The 20,067-nt window shown below is 49.9% G+C and overlaps 1 protein-coding gene across 2 annotated transcripts in view; it reads right to left on the bottom strand.

Moving 5' to 3' along the window:
* The window catches only part of TRAPPC8 (trafficking protein particle complex subunit 8), a 1,257,619-nt gene that overhangs the window by 481,577 nt on the left and 755,975 nt on the right, over positions 1–20,067 (bottom strand). For both annotated transcript variants that reach the window (XM_085605699.1, XM_085605700.1), the window contains one exon: positions 607–801. In XM_085605699.1, coding sequence (XP_085461825.1) covers positions 607–801 — 195 coding nt within the window. The remainder of the gene's footprint in view (positions 1–606; positions 802–20,067) is intronic.

The following is a 20,067-nucleotide window of genomic DNA, read 5'->3' as shown; positions in this document are numbered from 1 at the left end:
TATCTAGTTTCTCTTCTTTCTTTTTCTTTCATAGTGTTGACTATCTTCTCCTTGTGAACCAGGGCATTGCTTAGATTTAACCATGTTTTATGGGGCCTCACCCCGAGGCTGGTAGCTTCGGGCACCCAAGAAGCCACATATCTCCTTTTCAAACTGTGCAGGGTGATAGCATATGTTATGTTGTGATGTGATGTACAATCAAGGCTACTGACGTCTCGTTCTCAGTGTCTAAATATGTGCTGCTTTGTTTATGCTGGTCAGTATTATGTGGCTGTGCATTCATGTTAAAGCTCCATACTTAAAAGCATTTTTAGAAATGCTTAGTTTTCAAATTAACTTTAATATATGGGCATTTACTTCTCCATCCAATACAAAGAAGGCATCTGGAAGTCAGAAAAACATTTCTGTATTGCAGTAAAAGGACTAATTGTGAAAATCAGACTAGTCATCTGTAATACATTGCGCCCCTCTATAAAATCACAGTGCTTAAAAAAAAAAATGCACACTTAATTAACTACATTTTTTTATGCCAGCATATTTAGCAACTGTTTCAAGTTTCAGGCAACAGTTTGAAACCAGATTATCCCCAGATTGTCAATACTTTACCTTGAACCACAGCAAGTGGAAATCTAGAGTTATCCGAATAACTACTCAAGCAGTACTGCGTGGGCTGAAAATTAGGTGGTATTATTCCTTTATTAACTACAGTGACAACTTGCTCTTCAAGTTCTCTCCATTGCTGTGAAGATTCATAGTCATACTCCTGATCCAGGCTAATGTGGGTCGAGGCTTGCTTTTCACCTTAAGACAAGACAAAAATTTAGCAATGAGACACACAAAAAAGTGGCAGTAAAACATTATTCAGACAACAAATCTTGATTGGTTTCTAATGCAGTGAGGTGTGCTTTTAGAAGAGACAGACCGACAGCTCGGATTACTGGGAACCACCTGTCCTTTATTTTAATGGATTGTCTTATTTGGAGTAATTGTCCTCTGTATGTAAATGATGCTTTTAGGTACAGCATCGGTCAGTAATTTCAGTATTGCCTTCTAACATGGTGCAGCTACATACATATGACATCTGTAAGACAGCATTGTGGCTACGGTGTGGTGGAAACTTCATCTGAGATGCCCATTGTGACCTGAACGTCTGCTGCCAGGATCTACGCTGAAGAACAAGTTACTTACTTTCGATAATGCCTTATCTAGTAGAGACTATCTAGCCACAGCTTCCTTACCTCCGAATGTTCCCCAGGCGGCAGACTGGATCCAGAAACTTTTGGTAATACCCCTGCGTGACAGTTGGTGTTGTTGTTTGGCCCCGCGTAGCATTGTTCACACTGGAAGCGATGTGCGCGGAGCCTATATAGGTGCCATCCCAGCGCGCTGACGTCAGTTTCTTTTGCAACTTTTCAGGCCTTGAATGAGGACGCTCCCTTATCTCGTAGAGGACTTAGACGGATGGGGTGATGTTGAAGACCTCTTCAAATGTTTACTTTTTTTTTTCTTGTGGGACTTAACTGAGCGCCAGGACAAATTCTACAAAGATCAATGGCTCTGTAACCAATCACAGGACCTTCCTCTCGACTAGGATTGAGACTATCATGGCGTCGCACGTCAGTGGCAAGGAGCTTGAGGGATCCCTCCCTCAAAGCCTTGGGGTGCATGGCGCGGCAGTCGATGCAGGTCATCATGCTCAAGACCCAGAAGAAAACGAGATGCAGGTAAGGCACTGCCATCTGCGGTGACAGGTGCCTCAGGGCTTGAGGCCAGCTTTCCTAGTGGACATCCCTGCAACACCAGGTGAAGATCCCCAAAAACGTTGACAAAGTCGAAAAAGGTCAGTCAAAGAATTACTGGGGGTATCTCTCTCTGGATCTGCGCTGATTGCCGCGGAAAGAAAGGAACTGACGTCCGCGAGCTTAGGTAGTGCCTACATAGGCACTGCGCACGTCACAACCGACACAGACAAGGGCACACTGAGCCGAATTACGCCCCCTACGTGCGCGCAGGGGGGCTGTTCATGAAAAATGTTCAGACCCAGACTGATGCCTGGGAATAATTCTAAGGTAAGGAATGTGTGGTTGGAAGACTCTACCAGATTCTTATTTTAGTTCAAAGGGAACCATACCAAAGAGCTGTGACAAGTTGACAACTTGTAAAATGGCTATATCAATGCCCATAATCTCAAGATTATTAATTTGAGGAGGAAAAGGATTACTAGGGGGGAAAAAGATTTACATTTCTTAACGATGGAGAGACCCCAGGAACAAGAGTGCTACAATTGACGAAGGAAATTAGAGAAGATGGTTCAATTTTGAGAGAGTAGATATTGGAAGAATGATTAGTTAAAATAGAGTACCAAATGGTAGATGCTTTATTTATTTATTTATTTATTTATGGGTTTTATATAGCGCCTGAATCACCCCATAAGGGGTATCTCTGCGCTTAGGACAGCCGAAGGACCACTACAGAGAGTACAGTTTAGAAAAGTTCTGTTTTCAACAATTTCCTGAAGACCAATAGGTTGGTACATTGACGCAGATGTAGTGGGAGAAGATTCCAGTAATATTCTTTGCCAACAAAGAACAGAATTCTTGAGTATAAAAACACGAACAACTGGGAAGTGGCTAGTTCCTCAATTACTCTAAAGGTTTTTTTTGTATGTGCTTAGAATACCCCATATTCGATTTGGAAAACTTAGTGCCTCAAGCAAATAGCCTTATTATATTGATGGCTTGGTCTGCACATTGCAGTTTGAGCTCCGACGAACACTGGAATTCAGTAAACTAAGGCACAATTTTATTTTTAGTTTACTGTTTGTATTTGGTCAGTGGTGTTATTTGATTTGCAAGTGTTAGTCAAATTAGAATAGTTAATAGGACAAGTGGGGTAGACGTCTGAAGGAGGGAAAGATGGCAAGAGTGCTATTTTTCTAGATTTTCCTAGAATGTGTAACAATGAAAGATACGCCCACCAGGAAGCCCAATTGACTAGCAAGTAGGTTAATTTGAGAGAAACACCGAGTGGTCTGACAGAGGTATATGGGGTTTGAGTGAAGGACAAGAAATTCTGTCTTCAGGGTATTTACCTTTAGAGAAAGATATGCCATCCACCTTTACAGGAAGTCAAAAAAAGATTTCAATTCCAAGAGGCAATTCCAGGATGACACCTTCATGTTCAGCAAGGTGCCACTTGTGCATGGAGATTTTTTTTTCTTGCAGAGATGCACTGCTTCCTTGTGGATACTGATGAACATAGGAGATAGAACAAAGCCCTGCAGAATCTCACAGAAGAGTAAGACTTGAAAACTCTACGATGCAAAACTAGCTCAATACTTCATCGTAGAAGCTCATCCTGTAAGAAGTGGTGAAGAGCAAGGTTCTGTGGTCTACCCGGTCAAAGGCGCTGATGAGCAAGTTAATTATCTTTGTAATGCTCTTTCTAGTAGAGACTTTATCTAATGGCAGATTTCTCATCATAGAATATTCCCCAGGCATCAGACTGGATCTAGAAAAATGTAAAGAAGTGCTGCACACTGGGAGGTGACGCCTGCAACTCTGCGTCAATGCTGTCCGCACCGGATGTGACATGCACTGCTATTTACAGGCGTCACCCATGCGCGTAGACATCAATTGCTTCCTTGACTTTTTTATTCTTGCAGACGCTAAACAAAAATCAAAGTGGTTGTGACCATTGCAGATTCTTAGATTAGGAGCCTTTTAACTAAAATAGCCCAGTTCAGGGAATGGAGAGGATGGGAGTGTAGATGAGGAATATGTGGCTAGTTCGGGTCTCTATCAGAAAGCGATACCGAAGGCAAGTAACTCGTTCTTTTGATAGAAAATTCTCTAACCGCAGATTCCTCACCTTAGAATAGATACCAAAGCAGTACTCCACAGGAGGAGGGTCTGTGAACGAACTCTAAGCAAAAGCCTTCAGGACTGAACAGCCTAAGGGCCCAGCTTGTGAACCTGTCTGTCCAGACAGTAGTGCTTCGGGAAAGTATGGAGTTTGCAGTATCCTGACTTAGGCAGACAGTAGCGGTCCTCCTCGCAGCGGCACGTTTATCCGTAAGCTGCTCAGCTGACATTTATTGTCCTTGCTTCCCTTGATAAAATGAACGTAAGGCAATAGGAAACTTCACCTGCTAAGTACTATAGCAATAAGGATTTTTGGTTGAATAATCCCTCATTTAAACCAAAGACGTGTAAATGGATACAAGCTGAAAAGACTGTCTGATCACCTCCCATGTAAGTAATTCCATTCCCTATAACTCATTTTGCATTTTGAGTCACTTTTTTATGGGTGTGCACCTTACCGCTCCGACAGAGAGCTGTTCTAAATACAGGTGTAGGCGGGTCGAAACGCCGTCGACGCGCTTGTAAAACAAACCAATGTACTCAGCCTTCATTATTGTTATGGAAGGCTGTAAATGATTTTTGTATGTTGATTAGATGGTCATTATTTGTATTTCAGAAACCTTAATGTATGTCACAACCTGTCACTTGAATACATAGGTTCTAATTTCACTTGGGACACCTTACACTTCCTTTCTATTTTTACATGAATTCTCTTTATAAATAAGAAGGCATTTTACTCATTGGGTTGTTTGAGTGTTTTTCTGAGCTTGTGCATCTTTTTCCCTAATCATCGCCATTGTGCTCAGCAAATATAATTATTATAAGTATTATTGTTACTGTTTCATTTTCTCCACAGGTACCATTGTTTTTTTAGGTCTCGCCTGACCCAGCGCATGCGCTGGTCTGGCGAGACTTTTTCAGAGGGCTCCAAAAAGTGCTACCAGGTCAGCCTAGACCTACAGTGCATGTGCGCGGCCGCGCGCGCCGCGCTTGACGCGAGTACTTTCACTTTGCCGCTTTGATGTTTGATCGCGATCACTTTCGCGGCCGCACAGCCGCTTGGCATAGCCAATAGGTCTCGCTTTTGGGACCTTATAAGTATTTAGTTATGCAACTGTTGCATGGCTAAACACTTATAAGGTCCCAAAGGCGAGACCTATTGGCTATGCCAATGCTCGTTTATATATGACAAATATCCAGGACAGGCACTCAACATGTCAAAGCAGTAGCGGTACAACAGGCACCATCTGCACGCTTCCAGCTGTCTGGGAAGTCAGGCCCTTGCTCAAGAAGCCGTCGGCTGACCTCATCAACCTCAAGAAATACCTGCCCATCTCACTCCTCCCCTACGCAGCCAAAGTAGCAGAGAAAGCTGTCAAAAGGAAACTGACAAGGTTCATTGAAGAAAACGCAGTCCTTGCCCCATCCCAATCCGGATTCCATGGCAACCACAGCACCGAAACCGCCCTTCTCGCCGCCACAGATGACATCCGCACCCTCCTGGACCAAGGCCCATCAGCAGCCCTCATCCTCCTCGACCTGTCCGCAGCTTTTGACACGTCTCTTACCGCACTCTAGTAGCCAGACTACACGAAACCGGCATACAAGGGACTGCCCTGGACTGGATCCGATCGTTCCTCAACGGAAAAAGCCAAAGGATCAGACTACCACCCTTCCTCTCCGCCCCCAAAGAGATCACCTGCAGAGTCCCCCAGGGGTCATCGCTGAGCACGACCCTCTTCAACATCTACATGGCCCCCCTCGCAGCCATTGTCCGACAACACAGCCTCAATATCGTATCCTACGTCAATGACACCCAGCTCATCCTCTACATGACCAGAGACCCCACCACCGCAAAACTGAACTTCCATAAAAGGAATGCAAGACGTCGCAGTCTGGATGACCAACAGCTGCCTAAAACTCAACGCCGAGAAAACAGAAGTCCTCGTCACCACCCCCTCAGCATGGGAAGACACCTGGTGGCCTACCGCCCTCAGGAGCCCTCCTACCCCCTCAGACAATGGCAAAAACCTCGACATCATACTCGACTCATCGCTCACCATGAACAGACAAGTCAACGCCGTCACCTCCAGCTGCTTCAACACCCTCCGCAAGACCTTCAAGTGGATCGCCCCTGAGTCAAGGAAGACAGTCACACATGCACTCATCACCAGCAGACTGGACTATGGAAATGCACTCTACGCCGGCATCAGCAAGTCCCTTCTCCACAAACTTCAGACCATACAGAACACCACAGCCAGACTCGTCCTCAACATCCCCCGTAACGAACACATCAGCCAATACCTGCGGAGACTCCACTGGCTCCCAGTGGAGAAAATAATCACCTCCAAGATCCTCATCCACGCCTACAAAAGCCTACACAACAACGGACCCAAATACCTCAATGACAGAATAAACTTCCACGTACCCAAAAGGAACCTCCGGTCTGCCAACCTTGCACTGGCCGAAACCCCTCGCAGCAGCAGCAGTCTTGGCTCTGGTCGAATGAGACTGCAAGCCTTCAGAAGGCTGTCTTCACTAATGTGCGGCAGATCTTGATGCAGAGTACAATAGAGCAGGAGATGGTTCTGTTCTGCACTCTTTTCCCTTCTTTACTCCTGTGAACCAAAAAACAGAGCTCATCCTCCTGTTGGTGTTCTCTTCCACGATCGATATAGAACCTAAGAGCACTTTGGGTCCAGCTGATGTAGTATTTCTCCTCCTCAGAGGAGTGATGCTGAGCAAACAACACCAGAAGAGCGATAGCTTTTCCAATGAGAAAATGAGTCACTTCCTTTGGCAAAAGAAAAGCACTAGTTAGAAGAACCAGCTTGTCTAAGTAGAAGGTGGCAAACGGAGAGGGCCTGAAGCTTGCTCACAATCCACACTGCTGTTATGGTAACTAAGAACACAATCTTAAGAGTGAGCAACCTGAGAGTATAACTGTGCATGGGTTCGAAAGGGGAATAGATGAGAAAGGTCTAAACTAAAAATAATTCCCACTGGGGAATAATGAAAGTGGAAGGATGCAGTAGCCCCTTAAGGAAATACATCACAACTAGTGATTTAAAAAAAAGAAGGCTGGTCCGTCAACCGTAAAAAGGCTGACATAGCAGACAGGTACCTTTAAATGTGCCTAAAGCAAGGCCTTGCTGGGCTAACAACAACATAAGCAAAAAAGCGTCTATCAACAATAAACCTCAGACAGCTTAGTGTGAAGTGCGACTTTTTTGGTCACACACCAGGCCACACAATTGTCCTAATGGTGGGCATATACAGACTTAGTAGAGCTAGCTGCCAAGGATGACGTCCATAATCCTCAGGAGGAAGGTCAAAAGCATTCAGCTACCGCTACTTAATCTACAAGCATGGAAGTGGAGGGTGCGCAGGTTCGGATGGAGAACCAGGCCGTGCTTGTGCGACAGGAGATTCTCCCAAAGGGGCAGACTTATTGGAGGGCAGGTGCTTATACCCAGAAGTTTGGACACCATACCCTCCTTGCCCAATCCAGAGCCACTAGGATGACTTGGGTCCCATCATTCCAGATCCTCTTCAGAACTCAGGACAAGAATGGTATCAGCTGGAAAGCATACAGAAGTCCTGAATTCCTCTTCAGTCAGAATGTGCCTCTGAGCGAGAGATGCTTTGAAAACTGTAACGCACATGAATGCTGACACTGTGTGCTCTCTGCAGTGGCCAACAGAATGAACCAAGGTTCTTTCCATGCACCGAAGGAACCATGCGCCACCTCCTGCTGACATCGCAATACGTGATTCTGCATGCATCAGCGGCTAAGTTTGTCCGCCCAAGCAGTCAAAGATCCTGCCAGATTCAGCACCACCGGAAAGATTCCCTGATGTTCCAGTTATGTCCAGAGGTGCAGGGCCTCCCGGCAGAGTCAACAATCCCACCCCACCCTGCAACTTGCAGTTCCACATGGTTGTGGTGCTGTCCATGAACATCTGTACCAGCCTCCCCATGATGGATGGAAGGAAGGCTTTCTACGCCAAGAGGATGACCCTCCGCTCCAGAAGGTTTACGTAGAGCCACTTCTCCGGAGAATAGAGGTTTTTGATCCCCACCTCTCCCAGATGGCCAGCCCAACCCAGAAGGGATGCACTGGTCACCACTGTCCGCGCCGGGTGGGGAAGAGGGATGGTTCTGCCATTTACCCAATCACGGTCCAGCCACCACTGCAGGTCTTTTGCAGTCTCCACTGAAATCTGAATGTGGTCTGAGAGTTGCCCTTGAAGTTGGGCCTACTGGGACTTCAGATCCTACTGCAGAGCCCGCATATGCCGACTGGTATGCTAGACCAGCAACTTAAAGGAAGCCATCAGTTCCAATTACCTCAGAGTCCACATTATTGAAATGCAGTACAGAGGCAGAAAGTCCGGGATCATAGCTAGAATGTCCTGGACTCTCTTTCCCCGGGGGAAAGGCACAAAACCAAACTGTGTCCAGAATGACTCCAATCAAGGGAAGTGTCTCAGAAGGAGTCAGGTGTGACTTCAGCACGTTGATAGTGAATCCCAAATATGACAGAAGGTTCGCCATAGTCTGGAGGTGGTTGATGACTGCCTGGGGGCGAACCCACCTTCAACGGCCAGTCGACTAAGCAGGGAAAAACCAGCACTGCTGACCTCAGAGGGTGTGCTGCCACCACTGCCATCATTTTCATCAACACCCAAGGGACACTGGTGAGACCAAAGGAGACCACAGAGAACTGAAAATGCTTCTATCCCATGAACCACAGCTAGCACAGATAGGCTGGCCATGTGGCTCAATGGAAATAGGTGTTCTACAGGTCGAACATCACAATCCAGTTTCCAGAGTCGAGGGCAGACAAGATTTAGGCCAGGTGAGTATTTTGATTCCTCCTTCCGAAGGAAGATGCTGAAAGGGTGCAGGCCTAGAACAATCATGTCCTACTACTGGTGCTGGCAACCTCACAACAGCCCCTTTGGCCAAAAGGGCTTGCTCTTCCTGCTGCAAGAAGGAGAGAGGGTCCTCAATCAACAAATGTGAGGGGGGATGTTTCCAATCACTTAGATAACCTATTAGGGTTAGTGGTGGGAAATGTGTTACGGTCAGTACGAATACTGGATGCCTGCACCACTAGGTTTTACTGGTGAGGGGTTTAGCCTAAGCAGCCAATGAGGGACTCAGTAGGCGTTTGCCCCGATTGGAGGACTTCTGTCAAAACTTTTTTTTTTTAAATCTGTTTTTATTAGTTTTTCCAAACACATTTACAGGAATTCGGCTTACTTCTGTAGTGGTTCATTCATTATAACTAGGCCTGGGCGAAGCACTACGCTACGCTCGCGTAGTTTGCGAAGTTCGCGCTACTTCGCACTACGCGAACTGCACGTAGCACAGTGCGAACACGCGTAGCGTAGTGTTGCGTAGTGCTGCGGTCATTTTTTGCTTGCTCGCGGTCCTCAACGTCAAGTTGGCGACCGCGAGCAAGCAAAATGACATCCTGGCGAGACTTTTTCCTTGTTCGCGATCGCGAGCATGGAAAATAAACCTCCCGGCGAGATTCCCAACGCGAGAAGGTCAGGTTTCTCATTGCGAGGGGTCGCGTATGCTCGCGACCGCTCGCGATGAGAAACTACCAGTTCGCGTTGAGAAAGCTGCAGCTCGAGGAAAAATCTACTCGAGCAGCAGAAAACTACAGCTCGCACTGTGCAAGATGCCATTTTCAATGATTGCACAGTGCCGGTTGCTTGTCCGCACTGTGCAATCATTGAAAACAACATCTTGCACAGTGCGAACATGTTACTTCGCAGTTCGCGAAGTGCTACGCGTAGCTCGCGTAGTGCGAACTTCACTTTGCGTAGCTTCGCGAAGTGCTACTTCGCGAACTACGCCCACCCTTAATTATAACACTCACTACTGACAGCATTACATGTCAAATGCAAAAAGGCATAGCTTTGCAATAGTTCCTGAAGCGCTTGCCGTGTCAGATTGTGCGTAAGTCCCATTTGCGGCTCGGGCCTTGAACATAGCAAGCTACAGCACATTGTAATGTAACATGGGTACATCAAAATATCACTTTAGGTCCCTCAGCCGGATCCTTATAGGCTTCTAACAGATAGCAATGAAACGAAATGGGTAAAAACTCAACAACCTCAACTTAGACCAGCTCCACTATGTATATTCCTGTCTCCGCTGCCCTTCTGTTCTCCCTCCCCCGTACCACTGTGCAGTGGCTTAGCTGTTCCTCCCAGCCATAACCTAGGTGCGCTTTCTCGTGATTTCTGTTTTAGGTATTGGTCGTGAGTGATGTCAAAACATTTGTTTTGATCTCCAAGGTGGGCAGCTGGAGGTCAAGAACTTCTGCCACTCTACAAACTCTTCTGCGCTAGTCCAAGGGGAGATAAAAGACCTGTCACAGGGGGAGTATGGAGGCCACTAGCCTTCTGTGGATCTTCATGCCAATTGTCATCTGAGCAAACTCATTCCCTGGGTCACAGTCCTCACCCGAGTCAGTCCCAAAAAGGGAATGAAGCGAGTGATGTCATTCGAGTGGGGAAGTGACACCTCGGACAGATTTAGGCGTGATGTTGGTTTAGGTCAGAATGACACAGGGAAGGGCAATCATGGCCTCTACTTCAGGTGGCGAAGTTGGCATCAGCTTTGACGTACCCGGGCCTAGCAAGGGTAATGTTGCTGGCAGTGGAGTCTGAGTAAGAATCGGAGGCAAGACAAGTTCGCGGGGTCCAGATGATAGAGGGCAAACCCGTCAGCACTATCCCAGGGGAAAGCATCTTGGATCCATGGGGCCCAAAGCACGCCACAAGAAGTCAATAGGGATCCAAACAGCTGGACCATGGTGTGTGGTACTCTTTGATCTAATGCAGCATGACTGAAGGCCCTGTAAACTCAGTTTGTGCCAGAACCAGAAGCGGGATCGGCTCCAAAGTCATGGATGTACAGTTGCAGTAGTGCTTAGAGTTGTGGCACAACCCCAGACACACCTGATGGGGATCTGTCACAGACATTTGCTTGTGACAGTTCCTATAGGGCTTGAAATTTGTTGTTTTGGGGGCAACATCCCTTAAATAGTGACAAAAATTTGGAAAATTATGGAGGTAAGTGTCTCAGACAGATGAGAAAGTGCTCCAGATACGTGTCTGGAGTACAAAAATAGAGGAATCAACGTCAGCACACGGGCGTTATATTATGTTAAAATGATTTCTAAAGTGCATTGCTGCTCCAGAAGGAGCCTCCCAGCGCTAGTCACAGGAAAGACACAGCAGCAACAGGGCAGTGAGATCTACAGCCTACCTGGAAAAACAGCCAGGTTTTCAGCTGTTTCTGGAATTGTAAGTGGTCTTGAATCTTTCTGAGGTTGGGTTCCATAGGGTCGGAGCTAAGATACGAAAGGAGAAGCCTCCCATTGTGGCTCTGACTTAACTGGGGATATGGGCCAGGTTTAGATCAGCGGAGCGATGTGCTCTCAAGGCCCTGTAGAACTGCATTAAGGGTGCTAGGCTAGTTGCTCTTTGCTTATATAGGATTTTTGGGGCGATGCACGGGGCCTTGAACTTAGTGCGATTGTCAATGGGGAGCAAGTGGAGCTTGACCAAAAGATGGGAAGCGGAGATGAATTTAGGGAGAGAAAAAAGAACTCTGGCAGCGGCGTTTTGGACAACCAGCAACTGGTTCACAACAGACTGTTTTGAGCCCAGATACAGGATGTTGCAGTAGTCATGACGCAAGATTACCAATGATTGTATAATTAATTGGCGTACTTGCTGGGAAAAGAGTCCCAAAATGGGCTTAAGAATGCCAAACAATGACCTGCTAGCGTCTTGACTTGGGATTCAAAGGACAAAGAATTATTCATCCGTATGTATCAGGAGATATTTCAACACTGATTTAGGTTTGGGGTGGGGGAGGGGGCTAGTATTTCTAGCCACCACTGATCACTCCAAAGTTGGGTGCGCATACTCAACAGGAGGATCTCCGTTTTATTGGCGTTCGTTTTAAGCTGTTTCCATACATCAATCCTGCAACCGCTGTTAAGCAATTGTTAAAGTTGACGCAAACGCTGGTCGACTCTGCTGACAAGGAGATGAACAGCTGAGTGTCGTCTGCATACGATACTAGTGAGATTCCAAAGGACTTCACTATCTCAGCCAGGGGTCTGACGCAAATGTTAAAAATGGTGAAGCTAACCCATGTACTAGCGCGGTTTGGAATGAAGCAAGGGTGGGGGGATACAACCTAAAAAGACTGCTCCTTCAAAAAGGAGGTAAACCAGGTCAGCTCCCTACCCTGTACTTCTTATTCAGTGAGGCAAGAAAGAAGAATCGCAAGAGAGACAGTGTCAAAAGCCACACATGAATACAAGAGTATCAGAGCCTAGGATTTACCATTGCCTGCACAACTGCAAAGGAATTCGGTGATTGCTAGAAGAGCGGTTTCAGTGCTGTATGCTGGTCTAAATCCATTGTGGGAAGCCTCTAGTATTTGATTTTGTTATAGAAATTGGGTTAGAATGTTGTTTACATGATTCTCCACGACCTTGGATAAAAATGGCAGGAGGGATTTTGGATGATAGTTTTCTGACTGAGTGGCATCTAGCGAAGGCTTTGTTAAAAGAGGGATAAACTGGACGTTATTCCATCATATTGGTACTACTGCAGTACTCAGCGAGAAATTGGCTACTTCAAGAAAGATAGATGAGATATTCTCTTGAAATTTTAAAACATACTCAAGTTTTAATGGGTTGTCCGAAGAACCAGATTTTACTTGACGCATTAAGGTGGAAATAGTATCTACGTCAAGCAGGGCCAATTGGTTCAAGATTGCCCATTGCATGTGGCTAGGCCTTGTATTAGGGGAGGAAGGCAAGACTGCTTCCTCTTCCTTGTTGAAATGAAGATGGATATAGTTGACCTTATTGAGAAAGTGATCAGCAAGTTTATAGGAGTTGTGCCAACATGTGCCCCGCATGTTATTTCCAGAGCAAAATGTTGTCAGTTTGGAGTCCCACAGAACCACCTTCTGGCACGCAGGGCACTATCTCTTACATCCTTTTTTCTGCACTCTTCAGGGAGAAGCTTGACTAACTCATGCATTTCTTCTCACTGGGCCTTAACGTAGCAGCAGTGGAGTCCCACAGAGTTGACAATGCTCCAGTGGGTTAATAACACAACAGCCACCCTTTTGGCAGCATCAATCTTTTTTGCTCTCCTTAGCAGGCAGCGGGCCTATGACTTGGGCATATGCCCACTTATGGGCATGTGCACGACCAGAGAGTCAGTCGGGACATGGCCCTTGAAGTAGACAGTGTCACTGGGGTAGGAATTATCCTTTGACAGGATCACTGAATGCCTCAGGGGCTGACTTCAGCAAGCCTTGTGAAATGTGGCTGTCTGCTGGATGACCTCAAGGTAGGTCAGGGTATCATCTGGGTGAGATGCCATGATGGGGTAATTGCAAAGGTATTGTTCATCCAGAGGGTGGGTTGATACCTTAGATGTCCCGAAGGTCGTCTGTAGGCCCTGGCATGAAAGGTATGACAAACAAAAGCAGGGCTAAAGGGTTGCCAGGGTCATAAAAGGAGTGTGGAGATACCTCTAGTGATTGTGGTGGAGACATCGGAGTTGGTGTATGTGGTCATGGAGGTGGCATCTGTATGCTTCTTGGGCATGGGAGCTTGGGGGACCTCTGATGCAGGTACGTCCTCAAATGCAAGTCTCTGCTTTCCAGTCTTTTTTTTTTTTTTTTTTAAATTTTTTATTGAAACAATAAATCAGTTACAGGCATGGGCCTACAACCACCAGGGCCGGCCGCTAGATTCAGAAAGGATCGTACATTAGTTAAGGCAGTAGGCGACTCCTGGGGCCCAGCCCCGTAAATGGCTCAGGATAGCTCGAAAGAAGCAGGAGACATACATTTAACATAAATAACAACTAAAAACAAAAGGCGAGGCATAAGGGCAAAAAGCGTGGGTCAGGCTACATCCGGGGGACTCTACTCCAAACCTTCAATTAGCTATCAACAGGAGGGAGTACTGAAAGATCGGGGGGGGGGTAACGGGAGAGGAACATCTATATTCGATTATTACATCCAGTTGCAAGGAACCATCAAGGGTCAGGGGGACAAGGCAATATCGGTGTCCACTAGGGGGGGCGTACAGATACCCCCACGATACGCGTTCCATTGCCCCCAAATTCTACCCCATGCCCCGGGTTTACCGCGGGCCACATACACAGTCTTCTCCCTGAACATACACCAGTCCATGTTCTCCTTCCATACTGACACGGTGGGTGGCCGCTGGGAGCCCCAAAGCTGCGCAATATCCTTCTTGGCAATCATGTATCCCAGGGCCTCCCACCGAGTCTGGGCCGCGTTATAATCATTGGGCTCCCACACATTCAAGACACAGCGACGCACCTCTGGCAGCAGCGCAACCCCGGTGACTTGTCCCATGACCCCATGAACCCGACGCCAGTATTCCGCCACCTCCCGGCACTCCCAAAGGATATGGAGAAAGGTGGCACTGAGCCCACACCCCCGCTTACAGAGCCCATCTTCCGAGAATCCCATCGAGACCAGACGGGGGCCCGTCACATACACCCGGTGGAGAATCTTTAGCTGGACCAGGCGGAGACGGGCTGGAATGGCTACTTCCTTGGGGGACGATAGTGCGGACTGCCAGTCCTCGTCGTCTAATTCCACCCCGTCCCCCGTCCACGTCTCCCGAAGGCGCACCAAGAGGTCAGCCCGATTATTAATAAGTTTTTTATAGATTAAAGAGATAGTACTGTCGGGGACATGACCATCGAGTATGCGGTCCTCGAGGGGCGAAGAGGCAGGGATCTTGGTCCCCTCCCCAAAGACAGAGAGCAGGGCGTGCCGAACCTGGGCGTATCGGAAGAACTCCTTTTCCGTGAGTTCGTATTCGCTCTGGAGCGCCGCAAAGGTCTTAACCGCGCCCTTCATCCATAAGTCTCCCACTCTACTGATGCCAATCGTGTCCCAACGGTCAAACCCCTTCGTTGTCCAGAGGCTTCCCAGTCGGTCGGAGGCAAATAAAGGAGTAGCACATGTTAGTCGCTCACTCCAGCCCATGGCTACATTGGCCGCCTTCCAGATCCGTACCGCGATCTTAGTAGGGCCCGTCAGGGTCCGTCCAGCCGAGCGGGAGTAAAGCGCCCTGTTATAGTTCCCACCGGGGAGCAAGAATTTATCCATCTCATACGCCGGATTCAAGCCAGGCGCATACGTGGCATGGTTAATGGCCGATAACTGCGAGGCCCAATAATACCTGCGAATGTCGGGAAGCGCGATGCCCCCGTCGTACCAGGGGAGAGTAAGCTTGGCCAGGGCGATACGCGCCCGTCCGTCCCACACCAGTCTCCTCTGCAGGCTCTCCACCTCCCGAAAGTAGGCCACTGGAATGATGTCGAAGGAGTTCTGAAGTGCATAGAGGAATCTGGGAAGGGACATCATTTTAAACAATGCTGCCCGACCCAGTGGGGACAAGGGCAGCCTACACCACGGCGCCGTGTCTTCCCTCAAACGCCGAAGTGGAAGCAGAAGATTGTGCTCATAGCGAGCCACCGGGTCCAACGAGACGTGTATCCCCAGGTATTTAAAGCCGGACAGAGATATTTGAATCGGAAGCCGAGGCGGCAGGAGAGGGGGGCCACCGGAGATAGGATAGACACAGGATTTAGACCAGTTAATCGTGAGACCCGAATTTCTCCCGTAGGAAGTCAGAACATCGAAGAGAACGTTAAGCGACTGCCGCGGCGAGGTAAGATACAGGAGAATATCGTCAGCATATAACGAGACCCGATCCTCAAAGCCCGGGGCCCACCGGATCCCCCTGATCGAGGGCTCCCAGCGGAGCCAAGCAGCGAGTGGCTCCAGGGCGAGAGCAAAGAGCAGAGGGGACAACGGGCACCCCTGCCTCGTACCCCTACCGAGAGCGAAGGGCCGAGAGACCCGCCCATTAACCACCACCTGAGCCATGGGTCCCGTGTAGAGAAGCTTCACCCAGCCAAGAAATCCCTCCCCAAAGCCGAATTTGGTCAAGGCAGCCCAGAGGAATGGCCACTCGATGGTGTCGAAGGCCATCGTGGCATCTAAAGAAACCAGCACGGCTGGTTCGGAGAGGTATTCTGCCCTGGCGAGGGCGCCATGGAGACGCCGCAAGTTGAGGGCAGTGTTGCGATGCGGGATGAAGCCGCATTGATCAGGATGAATCAGATCGCAGATGACGCCCAACAAACGATTGGCAAGAACTTTAGCCAGGATTTTAGGCTCTGCATTTAGCAGTGAGATAGGCCTGTAGGAGGCACAGCGGTCCCGCGGCTTACCTTCCTTGGGGATCACGACTATCGTGGCCAGTCGCTGGTCGAGCGGAAGGGAACCGGCCTCAAGGGACTCCTGAAACATACGACGGAGGAAGGGCGCTAGTTCATCCGGGCGCAACTTATATAATTCGATAGGGAGACCGTTGGGACCCATGGCCTTGCCCGAGCGAAGGGATCGAATCGCAGTCGCTATTTCATCTACCGACAAGGGAGCGTCCAGCTGCTCACGGTCCTCGGCGGACAGGCCGGGCAAAGCAATGTCCCTCAGTAGAAGGCAAGAGTCTTCCTCATCCCTATCAGTCACCGGGGAGTACACGGTCCGGAGGTGGTCGGCAAAACATTCCACAATCTCACCAGGCTCAGTCACACACACTCCATCCGAGACACGCAACACCGGGACCACACGATTCACTCTCTCCTTCTTGTCCAGCCACGCAATCAGCTTTCCCGCCTTGTCCCCAGCATCATACAATCGACCCTGCTGCTCCCTATACATAGTTTTGGCAGCGTCAGTGACAAGAGATCTGTATTCAAACTGTTTCAGGCTGAGGGCGTGGAGCCCGTCCGGAGTGACACCCGCCTCCAAGGCCGACTCCAGCCCCGAGATGTCAGTCTCCAGCCTCACCACCGCCTCACTCCTGAGCTTCTTAGCCACCACTATCTGGGAGAGGGCGTGTCCGCGGATTACGGTTTTAAAGGCTTCCCACAGGGACATTGCAGACAACACCGACCCCTCGTTTTCAAGAAAGTATTGGTCCATAGCCTTAACCAGACTATCGCGAGTCGTAGGGTCTCGCAGGTACCACGGGTTAATGGGAGCGATCCGCCCTGCAGACCGCGACTCGGTGTCAAAGAGAAGCCACAGCGGGGAATGATCGGAGATACCCCTCGCCAGGTGCCTGACCTCTCGAATTCGACCCGTCTGCGCCGCGGGCATAAGGAAATAGTCTAACCTAGAAAGACTCCCATGTGCCCCAGAGTGAAAGGTGTATTGACATTGGGTCGGATGCATTAATCGCCAACTATCCACCAGGCCGAAGGTCTCCAACAGACCACCTAGCCAAGCCTGGGCAGCGGGGAGGGCCCTGGGTGGGTGACGATCCAGGTCACCCGAGACCACCGAGTTAAAGTCCCCGCCCATAAGCAAAAGACTGCCCGGAAGTTCAAGCAGCATTCGACCCAAGTCCGCGAAGGTGGAGTTCTGGAGGCCCGGGGGGACGTAAACTGAGACCAGGGCAAGGGGATGCCCCTCCCACCTCCCAGTCAGACAAACATAACGCCCTCTGTCATCTGAGACTACCCTGGTGATCTCCAACGGAAGTGAGGATCGCAGGAGAATGCCCACCCCCCTGGAGCCAGTTGTGAAACCAGAGTGAGCCACGAGGCGGTATCCCCCCCTGTTCATTGCATGGCAGACATTACCAACCAGATGCGTCTCCTGGATAAACACCACATCAGGAGTCAGACGACGCAGATACTGCAGTACTACACCCCGTTTGATACGGTCCCCCAACCCATTGACGTTCCATGACATCAACTTCAACCCGTCCCCCCCCATCCCCTCCAATAGATCAAAGGTCCCCCCGCAAGTAGCACAAGTCCCAAAAGTGGAAGAAAATCAATACCTCGCCCTGCAAACAAAAAACACACGACAAAACAACCCCTCCTTCCCCCCCACCCCCCCCCAACACCCAACTCCCCCCACCCTGCACCCCTGCGGGCCAAAAAACCCCCCCAACTTGCAGTGTGCCTGTCGCCCAACTAACCCCAGTCTACAAAAAGACCCCGGAGGAGGAAAGGGACCCGTCCCCGCCCGCCCCCCATTCAGGTCCTAGCAAAACACACTGAACCAAAGAAGTACAACCCAGCTGAGCAGTGCAAAATGGCAAAATCAAGGACCAAGAGTCACTCCAAAGGGGACCCGTCACCGTTGGCACCTGCAGAGGGCCCGGGACGGCCACCTCTGTCCGGTAGCGAGTCCAGCCAGTCACTCACGGCCACAGGAGAGTCAAAGAAGGCAGTCCGATCCTCATGTTCCACTCGGAGTTTGGCAGGGTAGAGCATAGAGTACTTTAGGCCCAGCTCACGAAGACGACGTTTCACCCCCTGGAATCCCATCCGCTGTTTCTGGACAAGTTGAGTAAAGTCCGGATAAAAGTTAATGGATGAGTTCTCATGTCGAACCGGGCCATGGACACGTGAGGCCTGCAGAATCGCATCCCGGTCTCTGTAGTAAAACAGTTTGGCCACGATAGGCCTCGGGGGGGCCCCCGGCCGTGGCCGCCCGCCCGGAACTCGATGAGCCCACTCAACGGCAAAGAATTTACTCAAGCCCGCAGGGGTCAGCTGTTGGAGGATGAGTTCCTCGACCAGGAGGTCAACCGGGCGGTCGTTGGAGGACTCCGGTACGCCGATGACACGGATGTTGTTGCGTCGGGCCCGTCCCTCGAAGTCTTCCAGCCGCCGGGCCATCTGATCATTGACCACCTTGATGTCACCAAGCGCGGCCTGCAGGCCCGACACATCCGCACCAAGGGTGGAGGTCCGCGCATCGAGAGTTTGAACCCTCTCGTTTGTTTTGGAGAGATCCGCCCGTATTAAGGTGACATCAATCGCCACCGTATCGATCTTGCGGGCCAGGGCCTCGTATTGCGTGGCGATGGTCTCCCTGATGCCATCAATGGCGCCCATGATATCCTGTAGGGAAAGTTCCGAAGAGACGGATGTGCCCCCACCGGCGGCGTCTGAGGGGGGACCGGCCGTTCCAGGGGAGCCTCTGCCCTGTGTGTAGCGGTCCATGTTGTTGGTCTGGACCGATCCCCCACGGAGGGAGGCCTTAGTCTTACGCCCCTCGGGGCCCCCCTTGCCCCCCATGTGGTCACAGACTCCGAGGGGGACCGCCGATCAAAAGTAGCTGAGGTACAGGCCCTGGAAACCAGCGCCTCACCCGAGGCAACAATATGGCGGTGCGGGGGGACCCAAGGCGATAGGCACTCTAGAGGCAGGTGGAGACAAAGCCTTGTGCAGAGGTCGAGGAAACACCCCGCCACCTCAAGCGCTCCACCGGCCAGCCCCCCGAGGTCTGAAAGTGAAACCGAAAGTGGTCGAGCGGCCCCTGGCACCGAGCCGCAGCCGCTGTTGTTCAATTGCGACACGGCTCCACGATTCACCTTCGCCCCGGGCACCTCCGTCGGGTGGGTCCCAAAAGGTCAAACAACGATAACCCAGGATTCCCAGGTCCGATTAAAGTTCTGAAAAGAGATACGTGCTCAGCCGGTCGTCATCTCCCAGATTCCATAAACCACGTCAGGATATTGTCAGGATAAATTCCGAGGAGCAGCGAGGGTCCGGGGAGCCCTGTGCTCACGCGACCATCTTGGATGCGCGCTAGGCTCCTCCTCCCTGCTTTCCAGTCTTAATGTATTTCTGTGGGGTGGCACTGCCGAAATCTTCCCAGTAAGCAAATAGATAAAAGGGTGCATCTGCCTGGCATCAAATCCCTTCTGCAGCCTTTGGAGGAGCAACTATTTAGAGCTTGGAGCATGTTGTCAAGGGTGACCTTGACTTGATGCAGACAATGACCTTGTAGTTAATGGAAGCTTAGGCACTGTCGTCAAAGGGACCTTCAGTTTGGGTGGAGTTGAGGTTTGTCTGTGGTCCTGGGGCTCGACAGTCGAGAGGGGTTGATGTCCTTGGACGGGTCCTTTTTGGGATCCTTGGTCTTTATTAGGTGCTCACTGGAGCCTGAATGTAGCGGAGCCATAGATGCTGCAGTGCTTTGCGCATGGGGCTCAATGCCAGACTCCCTCGGAAACGGTGCTCTGCCTCAGCCTGAGGCCTCTCAGAAGGTTTGGAGTGGGTGT

The sequence above is a fragment of the Triturus cristatus genome, chromosome 5_1, assembly GCF_964204655.1.
Source record: "Triturus cristatus chromosome 5_1, aTriCri1.1, whole genome shotgun sequence".
Classification (NCBI taxonomy): Eukaryota; Metazoa; Chordata; class Amphibia; order Caudata; family Salamandridae; genus Triturus; species Triturus cristatus.
The sequence above is the reverse complement of the archived record's forward strand: the minus strand, read 5'-3'. Positions and strand labels throughout refer to the sequence as shown.